At 37.4% G+C, this 14,622-nt stretch overlaps 1 protein-coding gene across 5 annotated transcripts in view; it reads right to left on the bottom strand.

Annotated features, from left to right (window-relative positions):
- The window catches only part of ZNF407 (zinc finger protein 407), a 333,732-nt gene that overhangs the window by 121,664 nt on the left and 197,446 nt on the right, over positions 1–14,622 (bottom strand). For all 5 annotated transcript variants that reach the window (XM_041484804.1, XM_041484806.1, XM_041484807.1 and 2 more), the window contains 2 exons: positions 11,566–11,649; positions 3,442–3,562 (listed from right to left, as the gene is read on the bottom strand). In XM_041484804.1, coding sequence (XP_041340738.1) covers positions 3,442–3,562; positions 11,566–11,649 — 205 coding nt within the window. The remainder of the gene's footprint in view (positions 1–3,441; positions 3,563–11,565; positions 11,650–14,622) is intronic.

A 14,622-nucleotide genomic window follows, 5' to 3' on the forward strand; every position in this document is an offset into this window, starting at 1 on the left:
ACATAATTTCAAATTGTAATTGTTACTGGAAGTTGCATACTACATGTATCGAAAAGCAGATGTCAATTTTTTTGTCATCAAAATACAAAAGATTTAGACAAAAATAAATATCAAGTGGTCACAGTACAAAAACTAGAGATGGAAGGGAACATTTTTCACAAGAATACTGAAGTACAACTATAAACATATGCATACTATAAAGAATTTATAATTTGCAAGCTAAAAATGCTAAGTTAGTTTACTATTCCCTTCAGAAAATCACATCCATTCATGTCTTTTTCTAGTTAAAAAAAGAATGTCTCATGCTGTGTGCTATATAGGGAATAAATTGCCTTTTCTGTTCCATGCAGCCAAAATCACTCTTTTCCCCATAGTATCATACAGTTTATCATACTTCAGTTTATAAAGTTTGTAACAGTTCCTAAATTCAGATTAGTTTCTTCCAATAGCCCTTTTTCTGTACTTCAGAAAAGCCAGAGTTATCTAGCCTCTCACTCACTAGACTGGCAAGAATTTTTGCAGGATGATTATTCACAATTTCAGGCCGAGGAATTGAGAAGTTTGAAGTCAAGAATCTCCAAGAATACTCTGAACACCAATGAGCTGAATGGGAATTGTTTAAATATCTTGTACTTAGCCACTGTTTTAATTAAGTGTCTCAAACTACTTTATAGAACAGAGATCAGTTATCAATGAAAGGAAATTTTATATTAGGACTAACAATACTTTCCCCCATATCCCAGCACACAAAGAGGAATACTCACCTCCCTGAAAGTACAAGGCTCACTAAAGAGTCTGCAGTTGCCAAGCAACACTAAACAGCAACACATGAAATAGTCTGGATGAACTTACAGTGCAAGGGCCGAGCTCACAGCATCACAATGAGACCTCAACCACTAGACTTAGGGTGAATTTTATCACTAGATCAGCAGATTTTAAAATCTTCATTTTAACATTTTCTCTAGATGACACTTGCAAGACTATATACCATCTGCTGAACTGGTGCAAACAATATTGTTTACAGAGTTGCTAATAACTTTCCTTTAAAAGAGAAATACTGCGTGACTTGACAAGGAGGCAATATGTGATTCCTTTAAAATTGTAGTTTAAAATGAAGAGAGAGGTGGATAGAGAGCAGAACATATACTTGCCAAAAAGGCTGGCTAATATCCCAGGACTGTGGAAACTGGCAGGCACAAGCAGGACTGCTGAGCTAATCAATACAGCAGCCCCTCTACGGGCTCCTCTGCAGCTACACAGAGTGCCTCACTGCCTCTATGAACTTGCAGCAGCAGCAGCAGCAGCATAGCTCTGGTTCCTGCATCCCTACCAGATGTTTTTCAGCTGAGTTTGGAACACATTTCCTGCAGAATCAAAACTTCATCAGCTGGTATCTGTAGAGATCAGCCTCCAAAGGTTAGGTCAAAATTGGCCTGTGAAAGATGGAAACTAACATTCTATTGTCATGAAACATCTATTTTTCAGTAATATAAAGGCAGGGCATGCCCAGATATTTCTTGTTAATCCTGATAAAATATGCTGTGCTTGCATATTCTCTAATAACCTCCAGTATAATAAAATACTCTTAAAACGTTCTATTTCTTGGAATTTCTATCCCATATAGAAAACTCTTTATCCAAAGTAAAATGATCTCCTGTCTTTCACTCAACAGAGCACTGGGTTACGCATTTTGTCATCCTGAGTGAGGGAAGCACATCCACTCATTGGATCTGTGTAACAAACCCCAAACTGATTCACATCTACAACACTCCCAGTGTCTTGGGTCTTCAAGCTAGGATCTCAATCCCACTGTAATCCACTTCTCATTACCTAGCCCTGTAATAAGACTAATCCTGCCAGTTGGGATGATTCAGTAAAAGTGGATGACCACAAGATTAAGTGTCCTAAAACACACAGCATTAAAGACAGCACTTCTTACCTTCAGTGCAGCACATCATGTCACACTAATGCTTACATGCTCTCACTTCACTCAACACAGACCTTTTAACACAACTGCTCTGACAAATGAAAACCACCTCTATTTCCTAGATGACTTACTGAAGCTGACAAAACCACTTCTACTTATAAAGAAAAATATAAAGAAAGCAGTGACACCCTTAAGGTGGCAGCATAGAAACACAGTCCCCTCCCCCTGAGGTTATCAAATTCAGTTCTCTGCAGTTCTAGTATGTGATTTAATGGGTGCTCAGTACAGAAGAGTTCACTGAATGTTTGCCCCACACAAACAAAATGATGTTTTGTACAGAAAATGTGTGACCACTGCAGAAGCTTTTCTGTACAAGAGTTTTCTGTAAAGTAGCTCATAAATAGCATGAAAACAGGTATTATGAGAGCAGATAGGCTTCATTATATAGTCTTGCTTTAGGAAACTACATTAAAACTTATACTAAAGGAACATTACAGTTGTATGTTCAGCATGAAAAGAAAATAAAAAATGCTATAGAGGTATAATAAAATGTTTAACTTTTCCCTCTAGTGTGCATGCATCACAACACATACATCTAATCATATGCCATTTATCAAATGTAATGCTGATTTTTAAAAACTTTTTGAACATCAACTCTTGCAAATTGTCCACAAAATACTTCTATGGATTCCTTTATGGTACACACAGACTAGCCACCTCACTGCAAGGTATTAAAAGTACTCAAGAATGCAGAAGAAGTGTATTTAAGAGTAAAGATGCACTTAAGAACCAATAAGAGATCATTTAACAAGTAATCTATAACAAGCCAAAGACACAGGCAATAAGCACCAGAAGTAATCTTTACTGTTCAGTCATATGATTCCTTTAAAATTTAAACTTTAAATTTAAAATTTCAACTGCCCTAACATGGGGATGGGTTTTAGTGGTGTAACATGGGAGGCTTTGCCATGCAACCAACCCCATGGCCAACTTCCATCCTAACACCCTGGCTAGCAAGGAAAAGGAAAACTGGAGCAGAACTGTTCAGAGAAGACTCTGAAGAACTGTAACTACCTCAAGTTGTTTCCAGTTCTAATAAGTGTCTAGTGAGTATTTATGCTGGTAAGCCTTTTAAAGAACTTTTCTTTTCTTGGTGAAATGGTTGCAACTCAACCAAGAAAAATTTCAAAACCACAAATGATTTGAAAAGGCAATGTAGATAAGCAGCCTCACCACAGAGAATTCAAACAGACACTGGAGCAGCTGTGAAACAAACACTCAACATTAGCACTGTAGTGTTACCACTAAAAGGTTTCCCATCATTTGTTTTTCTTTATAAAGTAACACCTAAATACTGAAGACTAAGTTTTTAAATTTAGCTCCTAATTTAATATGTAATTACTGCTGCCCTGATGGTGTTTTAATGGCAATATATTTTTATTGGTGGCTTCAAATGAACCTCATCTGATCACCTTAACCCTTCTCTCATCATGCTTTAGTTAATGACTCATTACCTGTAGTCACACCAGGGACATCTGTAAGGCTTTTCTCCAGTATGGACACGCTTATGTCGTGTCAGATGCGATTGTGTTGTGGAAGCAAAGTTACACTCATCACATTTGAATGGTTTCTCTCCTAGAAGGTGACAAGAGAAGATTATCAGTTTTCATCTCCAAAAAAGGAAGACAAACCTAAATTTCTGGCATACCCCTTGAGACAACTTTTAGCTTGTGTGTATATATATAGCAAACATAAATACAACAAAATTTCCAAATACAATGCATTAACTGCAAAATATGACAGAAACACATCAGTATCCAGCTGACTTCCCACAGGAAATTACACAGCAGCAAAAAGGAAGAGAAAGAACAGCACTGAAACAGAGTAACCTTGTTACTGGGTCTTACTCCATGAAAATACCCTAACCAGGTGACAGGCATTTGTCTCACACCACATCTTCTCTTCAATCTGGGCCAAGAACAGCCCCAAAAGCAACACAGGGGGAGGCAGAAGGAGAAAAATCACACTGATGCTTGTATTCAACATATGCTCAGAAAGGAATATCTCCAGGTGAAAAGTGTCTTTGTTTCCATCTCCAACCTAAATTTTTAATGTTATCATTTAAATAACATAAATAAACTGGGACTGAGAATATGAAACAGAACTCTCTTCTCCACTATCTTGCCTGTTAGTCTTCTGCCCTTGTGAATATTTTCTGAACAGTAGGCCAATTTTCAGCAGAAGGACTTGAAAGGTTAATGAAGATAAAACAAACAAACACCAACTACTAAACTTTGACTAGCACAATATTTTCAGATGACTAAAATTCAATCTCTGCTCAATGTACAGCTGCACTGAAAATTTTTAGAGGACTACTAACCGAAGAAAAGTATGGAGAAACTAAAAGCCATTTCCTGACTTAGGTGATCTTCACTGCAATGCGCAAGCCTTCCAATGTATTTATCTAAAAACTACATAAAGAATCAACATCCCTGACTCAAGAAGTCTGGATGAAACTGCTAGGAACAGACATGTACCTTGTAGGCTGTTCAGAGACCTAGGACAGGCAGTTTCAAACTGAACCATAACCCTCTTAGCAGGTATAACGTGAAGTTTTTCAGGATGACAGAAGACACACCACCAGCGTAAGAATATCAGTACGAGTGGCCTTCTGCAATCAGTAGCAACAGGCCACTCCCAAACAGCCATGCCTCCAAGACGAATTTTTCAAGCTGTTTATAGCAGGAGACACTGAAGATTTTGACATAGACTTTGCCAGAATTCTGAGAACAGAGAGAAATATGCATTTCTCATTCTTGGAGATTGTTGGGGTTTTCCTTCCCAAGGGAAAAAGATGCACAAGGCCCTCAAGGCCTGAAAAACGCCTGATGCTGGATGGAAAGAGAACAGAGCAGCTTCTGAAAGCTCCATAAAGAGTTGGAATAATTGCTTTTAGCAGCTGTGGGAGAGAATACCAGCCAATGTTTTTCATTTATTGTTTCATGGGACAAGGAAAGGTGAAGGGGCAGGACACAAAGCCAAAGCCTCCATGCTGGACAAATTGAGACTGCTAGAAAGTATGTCTTTCCTGCCCCAAATGGGGTTTTCTTGTCAGACCCTGACACTCTGCTCTGGAGAAGCTGATTCTCCCAGCAGCTTGCGTGGTAGTGGCTGCTGCTTCAATTAACTCTCTGGGAGGCCATAGACTCCCTAGCAACATAACCTGTTCTTGAACTGAACATTTCCCCTTCTGATTTATTTTATCATCTAGCATTAAAGAAGATAGCAACATTTTCAAGCCTAAGTAGTTAAGCCACAGGTATTTTAGATAACATACATACTTATTTTAACTGCTTTCATTTAAAATGCACTAGAACCTTGCCAACTTGCCCCCTTGGAAAAAAAAAAAAAAAAAAAAAAAGGCAGATCTGAACTGAAAGGAGATTTTTAGTTTGCCATTCAGGAGAGAACAAATCAAACAAAGGTTTGCTGCTGTGCCAGGGCAGGGCCAGTGAGGCTGACAGCTGAGTGAGGGCCTGTTGAAGCCAGGAGGGCTTGCAAATTCCATCGTGACTGTAAGAAAAATGGTAATCCTTGCCCACTGCTCCAGGAAGTTTCTCCTTAGGAAATCCTTGTGGCTAACTGCTCCTGTCAAGTAGACTATGTGTAAATCTCACCTGACAGAAAATACATCACAGCAGAACCACACAACAAAAGCCAACTAAATGGGGAGGAAAAAAGACAGCCTAGCACAGCCTGTAATTCTTAGCAGCTGTACATAAGAAACAATGTTTTTATGAAAAATCAACCAGGTTAATTAGTACAGTTGAAAAAACCTAAAAGACAACTAGGTATTTCTTTGGGTTGGGTGATATTGAAGAGCATATTAGCTGAAGGAGTACTTTTATTTACTTGTTTATTTATTAAAGCTTTCCATAGACCTACTGATTTAAGAATTTTTTGTGCTCCCTATCTATGGGCCAGGATGCTTCTAATCGGTCTTTGTGCCCTAGTTTTCCCTCCACCCTTCTTGCCCCCAGACATTTCAGGCAATAAACATAATTCTTTTAATATGGGCTGCCATTAAAAATTCCAAGAGGACTCTTGTTCACCTCCTGTCAAGGTTCTAATTCATACAAAATTAAAATGACACAAATAAAAATACCAGTATCGACAGTATTTTTTAAAACAATAGTATGTAATAACTTTAAATGGTGTATCCATAACCATAAGGACAAAGTCTATTCTATTTAAAGACCAATAAAGGTAAAAAAAATTAAATCAGCCCCCACCCATTACCACTACAGAAGACTAATCTGTCTCTCACCATCTCTACCTTTGTCAATAACAAGCCCTATTAAAAAAAAAGATAGGTGCCCCAAAATGATTCAATGGTCAACAAGTTCTATGGAGGAACAAAAAAGGACACACATTCCAAGATCAAGGACCCACTCTGTGGGGGTTTACTTTGTTTTTAACACAAGCGCTTTCAAAAAGCTACATTTCCTGACCACGGGATTACAAAGGAAATGGCTTTTCATTTTTGACAACACTGCAACCAACTTCTGAAGTGCATCTGTTGATTAAGTCACCTGACATGGAAAATTTGTGTTTCAACAGTCAAAAATTGGGGAAGAAAATGACAAAAGGGCCACATCATACAGAACACTAGTATATAAAAGCTGCTGCTAATCAGTAACTCCAGTTTTCTCTTTTTCTCTTGCTACTTACAGAAAGCTACTTGCTTTATCTTTCTCTTAGAGAAATTGTAAATTTCTCTAAGGTAGGGAGAAAGTTTTAAAAGCCCAGGTTTTTGGTGTCTTTGCTAGTCAAAGGTGTGCTATAATCAGTTTGCCAATCTGCTGTAAATGGTGTAAATAGAAAAAGGAAAACAACAAAGATGCTCTTCAGATTTCACCTCTTGCTGAAAAGAGAAGTAAGTCTTCTTACTGTGCTGCATTTCCTGTGGTATTCAACATTATAATTCTTTTAAGCTGTGGTGGCGAAGCTGAAGGGGAGAAGCTACATTATACATATAAATTCAATGCCGAGTAATGTAACTACACATTAAAGTCAAAGAGCAGTTCACATGAGAAATAGAAACACAAAGTGAGTCACTCATCTGGATAAAAACACATATATTATTAAATTTTCTTTCTTTATTACATTGACCTATAAATGTCTTGAGATGAGTGAGCAGAAACAATCATACAAACAGTGCTCTGTACAATATAAGCTACCATCTTCAAAAATGCATGAAAATATTTGAACAAAGACACGATCTCCTTAAGCAGTCCCCAGGTTCATGGTGACTGCCAAAGGAGTGCTCAGTAAGCGTACTTACCCACTAACACTTTACTACTGTGATGTACTTCTACCAACCCTGGGAAGATCTCACCACAACCAACACATGGAAAGCAAATGCTGACTGTTGATGTGTAGAAGGTGAGGATGGGGTTTTTGCAATTTGCAGGAGTACTAACCAACATTAAAATAGGGATTTCATGCAAGAGAACACAGGCTGTGACTAATCAACACTGTGGGACTGAGTCAGCTACTGCAGCACAACATGGACGTTTACTGGGAAACATGTAGAAGAATGGGCAGACAAAGGAGGTGAGCAGAACAATAAGAGCAAGAACATAAAGAAAAGACATTTTAAAATTATGAATTGTTTCTGTGTTTTCATTTCAAGCCAGAAATAATTACCCTTGCTTGGTTTTTCCTCCTAGTTGATTATGATTAAGGCAAAATATTTAAATTATCTGATATTATATGCTTCTTGTATGTCTGTGTGTGTTAATTTTTGGTGGCTGATTTAGAGGTTATTTACACTTTTATGTTACAAAATTCAGGTAATCATTCAATTCTTTGTGTAATTCAAATTACTCTAAATCCAGCAAAAAACTATCTTCAGGAAGGTTTTCTTACTGGAACAAAATAAGAATCAAAAAAACTTGCTTCAGGATGACTCAAAACACAAAATCTTTTCCTCGCAGCCTTGTTGAGACACCAGAACTACAGCATCTATGTTCCTGCAGCACTGCAAACTATCCCTTATTTACCGCACAGCACCAGCCAATACTGCGAGCGGTCCAAGTGTCCTAAGACAGTTTATCACAGCCTAGGCAGCCACAAGTGCCTATTGTAAAGCATTTGGCAGACAGAGATGTAAGTATTCCTTTCAGTGTGATATAATTCTGGTCAAACTCTGGACCACACCTTAAGCCATTGCTTCAATTCACAAAACAGAAGTTTACGCCATGGATATTTACATCATCAGTGAAAGACTTTCAGAATACCAGGGACAGATTCTTGCAGAATACAACTGGAAGAACACGTATTCAGGTCATAAAATAATGTTGGAACATCATCCCAGGCAAAATCAGGCAACAACTTAACTTATTCTCCATCCAAAATGTATGCTTCTCACAGGACCAGGTCATCATTACAGAGACAATGTATTTAAAACAGAATAAAAACATCAACTGGTAACACACCAGGATTCTCTTGATAGGTCAAATTATTTGTTCCTACTTTACAGTTGAGATGGCTTATATCAAGGAAATCTTTATGCACATGCATCATGTTTACAAATATATTAAGTACTAAAGTTTTTCAAGTCTTAAAACTAATGGCTGTTCCTTTCAGTTGAACGTTTCCATGCTTCTTTTCATTCAAAACAAAAAACATGTCTTCAAGGGATAACTCCTGTTTACCAAAGTGGTCTGTGTAGTTTGCTGTAAGAGTGACCAAGGGTCAGCTTTTTTCACACCAAGTTATACTCCATGTTACCTGTAATATTTCAAAAAAAAAAAATGCATCTTTCACAAGATAAAAAAGGCATTCTCCAGGTACAAAGAAAGACTCTCATCTAAAACAAGAAGAACAGAGTAAGAAATACCAGAATAAAGAGTATCAAAAGTCTAAGTGGCTGGTCCTACAGCCAGTCTTCCCTTGTGTCAAATCTCTACCAGCAGCTGAACATTTCTCTGGGCTGTCAGGACATCTGAGGCCTTGAGGCTGGGACGAGAGGAGACTTGTTAAGTTGGTTAGGGCTCCTTAACTACATGTGAGGATTTGTTCATCTGCCCTTGAATTGTGGGCCTCTGACAGGTGATAGAAGTAAATTTTGGATTGGAAGATGTTCTGTGTCAGCCCCCTTGACAGCTTGTATTACAGCAGGGAATTATTTAAGCCATTTAGAATATTTTTGATACCTATCCCTTTCCAACCTGATTGTAATTGGCTTTGGCATTATGCTTTGGGAAAATTGTGCCAACAGGAGACAGAGGAAAAAAAAAGTAAAAAGTACAAGGAGGAGTGTAAGCAGCTAATGACTGAGATAAAGTTGAGCACTGGATGAAAACACAATGGAACCCATGTAAGTGCAACAATGCTAGCAAAGGTGGATTGTGTCATTCTCCTTGAAACAAATAGAAGGTACAGATAATTTTTCTGCTAAAGAATCATCTCTGATTGTTTGTGCCACAGAGGCAGATAAATGCCAAAAAGATAGATCCCTCTGTCTCTGAGATACTGTCCTATATAGTATAAAGTTAATAGCAAAGTAATAACGAGCCTCCAGTCCTGACATAAAATATAAAGTTATGCTTGCTAGATGCAAGCTTCATGATCTATAACCTGTAAATCCCTGTGATCATAGCACAAGAAACCTCTACCACACTGGCAAAAGAAGGGCAAAAATGCCTTCAAAAATCTTGACAGCTTTTCACCAGGAGTACACCATATTTTCAGCCTAATTTTGCACATAAATCAGGAAATAAAATAGATTTCCTCTTGGCTGGTGGCCTAATGATACTATATATATATATATATATATATATATATATATTTGATGATAAAGGCTTACATTTCAGAGAAACTAGATCTGCACTCACATCATAGGTACAGACAACATGGGTAAATACAAGAATTTGCATTTCTTCTATATCCCCATCCTGAAAGAACTGTTTACCATTTGTGTGGCTACACTGACTATGAGTCCTAGATGTATGCAAGATCCCAATGTGCTCACATGGCAGGGCAATCAAAAACAAAAGGTATTTCCTATCCTCTTGATAACAATGATTTATTTTTGCTACAGAATTAATTAATTAATCAATTTCTTAGCCCACATTTGTTAAACTTGTGCCAACATGTGAAAATTCTTCAAAGCTCCAGAAAAATGGAAACTTTAATTATAACTGAAGCATACAGCTTCTATTCCAGTAGTTGTAACTGCTCATGCTATCATTCAGAGTGTAACAATAAGATAACTTATTATGTTTACTAAATTACTTTTATTGGTCACTTGAAAAATACAAACTTCCTGCAGTGAATGGGAACTGACTTTGGCAGTACACAAATTTATGTTCCTGGTTATTAGAAAAAAAAAAAATATGAAAGGAGGATTACTAATGAGACTAGCAAGCAAATTTTGGCCTTGAATACACATATATTTTTTAGAGCTTATCTATTTCAAGATATTGACTAGTACTGAAAATCCTACCTTTCTGAAAGCATCAAAATCCCCTCCAAATATGGTTGCTTTAAATAAACTAAAAACAGGGTGGGAAGAATTGCTTCAGGCTCTCAAGAAAGAGAGTAGCTGCTCTCCAGGAAATTACACATTTAGATGGTATATGTCCTGAATGAAGATTAGTTATACAGGAACATAATAAAATCTCCCACTGTGATTCCTTTACAAAATCCATGGAAAATTCATGATGTAACAACTACAGCTTCTCATTTGTTAGCCATTTCTTTCCACTGTACATTAGACAATGGTCACTTAACTCACACTGCAATTCCTGTTGATATTACATTATCCTCATGATAGTCAGTAAAACAAAAAACTACAGTGGCTTAAACAGCAACACTTCTACGTCTGTTTGAACAAAATCTATTCAAATAATCAAACACAAGGAACTACTAAAAAGCACAATTAAGGTAGAATGTATTAATAAATGTTTAATACTTACACTTTTTCTGGTCTTCTGAAACTAAGAACCAATTTAATTTTGTCTGATATTAAAATTTTATAACCATGTGGTAGGAAAGCTTTACTAATTCTGGGAGAGAAATCTTGCTTTACATGCCAGCCATGTGGTAACTCTTAAAGTTGCACCTATTAATTACAAACTATTTTAAAATTACAAAAGGGCAACTGAAACAACACTAGCTTTCAACTACACTTCAGTCCAAAAAAATGGATTAATTTATATGTAGTCTCTAATTTTCATCCAGGGACATTCTAGCAGTCTCTTGCAAAATCTTCACAGTAGGTAATCTATTTGGGCCTTGGAAAAAAAAATTAGTAGACTTAGTACTCATTGAAAGAAGAAAGCCAGTCTTCACAACTCTACTTCCTTCAGGAATCAAAAAAACCCATAAAAACCCAAACCCACCATAAATACCCTGCACTCACCCCCAAAGAATTATTCAAACTCCCAGCTAACAGATTTGATGCAGACCATGGGCACAGCGATTTCACAAAAACGAGCAAAAGCAAAGCAAACAATGAGCCAATGTCTTATTTGTGCTGCAACGTGCTGTTTGACTTGCGTTACTCCCCAGTGCAGAGGGACTCCCTTGCTGGGGAAAACACAGCGAAGAGCAAAGACAGCTTTACTGACCTGTGTGCTGCCGCCGGTGCTTGGTGAGGGCATGACGTGTCCCGCCGGCAAAGCCACAAAGGTCACAGAGGAACGACTTCTCGCCTGTTGCAACAATAAACAGATGAGGGACTGCGGAGGTCACAGATCATTAAAACATATCTATCAAGGCTTTCAGGGTTACTAATTCCTCCAATCAAATGTTTCCATGTAAATATGTCAAATGGGAATGAAATTACCACTGCGGTTTATTGACTGTGATAAAATCTGAAAAGCACCACTGAACATAATTACATACTTGTCAGACCCATAAAAATTAGCTTTATTATCAATGGAATGGTTTTGTACAACTTCATTTCTGTTAGATGTCTTCCAGATGGGGCTGCTTTATGCACTTGAACAGTTTTTATGCATATCCTGATTTTTTACAATTCCCATACATCTGGCCTTTCTGTGCTGAGTAAAGATTGCCTGGAAAAAAAAAGTTAATATACTGTATATATGATTCTGCTTAAATAAAATACATTTAATTTACTAACAAATTAAAGGTACTGAGAAATTTTCAACAGACTAGGTCACAGTCATCTTTAGTTACCTTCTATTTACTAATGAGTATTAAATTATTTTCTTGAACACAAGAAGAGTGCAGGCAACAATAAAAGCCAAATTATCCAGTACCAGTGGCAATTCAGCACTGTTTATGTTTCTAAAGTTTTCATGGCATAAAGAAAACAGGTCTGGGGATTGCTGCTGAAATTGCAGCAGAACTCACATTGTTCGTCTTTAAATGATAATTCTTCATTCCAAACCTCTGGACCAATTTGAGAGATTTTTGGCAAGTTCAATACTCATTAAAAGTGTATAAATGCCCTCTTTTTAGCCTTTTTTTTTTTAAACAGAAGCTAGGATTTTGCCCTGTTGCCTATAAATACAGTTTATCATTTCACAGCAATGTTTTTACTCAGTATGTACTAACATGCACAGAAATCTCAGTCCATAAAGGCCACATGGTATGTCATTAAGAAGCAGTAACACCAACCTCAGGTATAGTCTCAAAATCTTGTGATAAAACTGAAATTTTAAATTTTTTTTTAAAGAATCCCACTAGTCATTTGGAGCCAAATTTTCTCCTTCCACAGTAACACAGCAGCGAGGGGGCTTGTGGGGCAATGATGCTGAATTCATTGAAACTAACAACCTCCTTCCAATTCTTCCAGACGGGGAAGGAAATTCAGTTCCTACAAAAGATGGCTGGGTTAAGAGGTCCGGTGTCAAATTACCAAGTCCTCCTGTGGAGACAGAAGGATGGAAATCTCCATGCTATTTATTCCCACACAGCTAGGCACAAGAATACACAGACCTTCTGGAAAGGCACAGTGAACTTTGGATACTGTCCACATAAGCAAGAGAGCATCTCGTGAGTGGGAGCTTTGCCAGGGACCAGCTGCCCTCAATGAGGTCTCTGAGGAACCCCAGCTCCTCACCCAAGACGTCCCAAGTGAGGGAGTCCCTGGGCCCTGTGATACCAGGAGAAAAGCAATTCCAAAGTTTCCAAGGCAGCTTGAATCCTACCACCAAAATGGGATGACAAAAGAGCTGATAAACCTCTGCCACGTAGCAAGGCTATGAAATGCAATGGGCACATTTTTCAGAATTTCAGTTTCAGAAAAAAAGCAAATGGTGCATTGTTACTTTCTGCACCCAAATCTGGCCATGTAAAGCAGACTGAAATTATACAGGACTTAGGGCTTTTAAAACATTTTGGTCTGTTGACAAGAGTATTCCAGAAGAGTAGCTAAGGTGCAAAATAATTTCAGTACGTCTTTTGGGAGTCAATTCCAGCAATCTGTTATTATAACTGAGTCTAGAAAAAAAAAATCAAAAAAAGCAGAACAGAAACCCATTCTCACTATCACATGCAGAATGCAGTTGTGCTAAATGATGTAACAAAGTTTGAATTTTGCAAAATGTTAGTCAATAATATTATTGCTGAGGCTATGCGTGATTGTTACACAGAGATTTCTGCAAAGTCTCTTCCAGGCTTTTTTTAAATTACTTTATGGCATTTTAAAAATCAGGATCTTCAGCATGTAGCACTTCAATTCATCAAAATATTGAAGAAAAGGAATAGAACGACTACACATAATGCTTAATTATAATTAAATATTAATTTAATTAATTAATCAATTTTAAGTATAAATCTCTCTAACTAGCAGTAATGCCTAACACCCCAGCATAAAATTCACACTTTGAAGTTAAATGCTGTTCCATGCCTACCAAGAAATTGCTCATCATCTATATATTATCATAAATTAGCTCATGTTGTGTTTAACATCCAGGAGCAGACCTCAGTATGGCCTGCAGCTTCATACACTAACGAGGACACAGAGCACCTATAGCATCTTTGCAGGCTCACAGATTTACTGGGTAGTTTATATTTGGGCCTTTGAAGCAGCTTTTGAACCACAAAGGAATCATTCAAAATCAAGCAAGGGCTTTAAAGTAGGGAAACTGATCCATCCCATAAAACAATTTGCCAGTTAAATACTCCACACTCCTCTAGGTCGAATCTAGGAGCTCTCATGCAGGCAGGGCTCTTGAGGGAGGCTTTGGATCTGAAAACATGGTACAGGAGGAAATTTGGCCCCTGCTTTTTAAAATCAGGAAAGGTGGTGATGACTCTGTTTTTTTGTAACATTCATTTTCAGGCATATTAATAAATTAATTATCTTATTTTTTGTATGTATCATAGTATACATACAAATACAAATATCTCCAGAAACACAGAAAACTTCATCACCTGTGACTTTAAGTTCAATTGAACAGTATTTCCTAGCCCTGAAGCTTGACGGGGGATGAATCCCTCGTATCTAGACATAATATTTCATTTGACGTTTGAGCGTGTATTGATACATTGATGTATCTTACATTCTTCTGGATATGCTTAACAATTTTATCATTCCCATCTCAGAATTTCTGACTTTTTAACTTTTAGGAAAATGTAAAGGCAATATTTCACTTGCTGTACAGGGGGCTGATCTAACTTGCCATGTTTATATGATAGCAGAAATGCAATAG

The sequence above is a fragment of the Pyrgilauda ruficollis genome, unplaced genomic scaffold (genome assembly GCF_017590135.1).
Source record: "Pyrgilauda ruficollis isolate IOZ18807 unplaced genomic scaffold, ASM1759013v1 scaffold68, whole genome shotgun sequence".
NCBI lineage: Eukaryota > Metazoa > Chordata > Aves > Passeriformes > Passeridae > Pyrgilauda > Pyrgilauda ruficollis.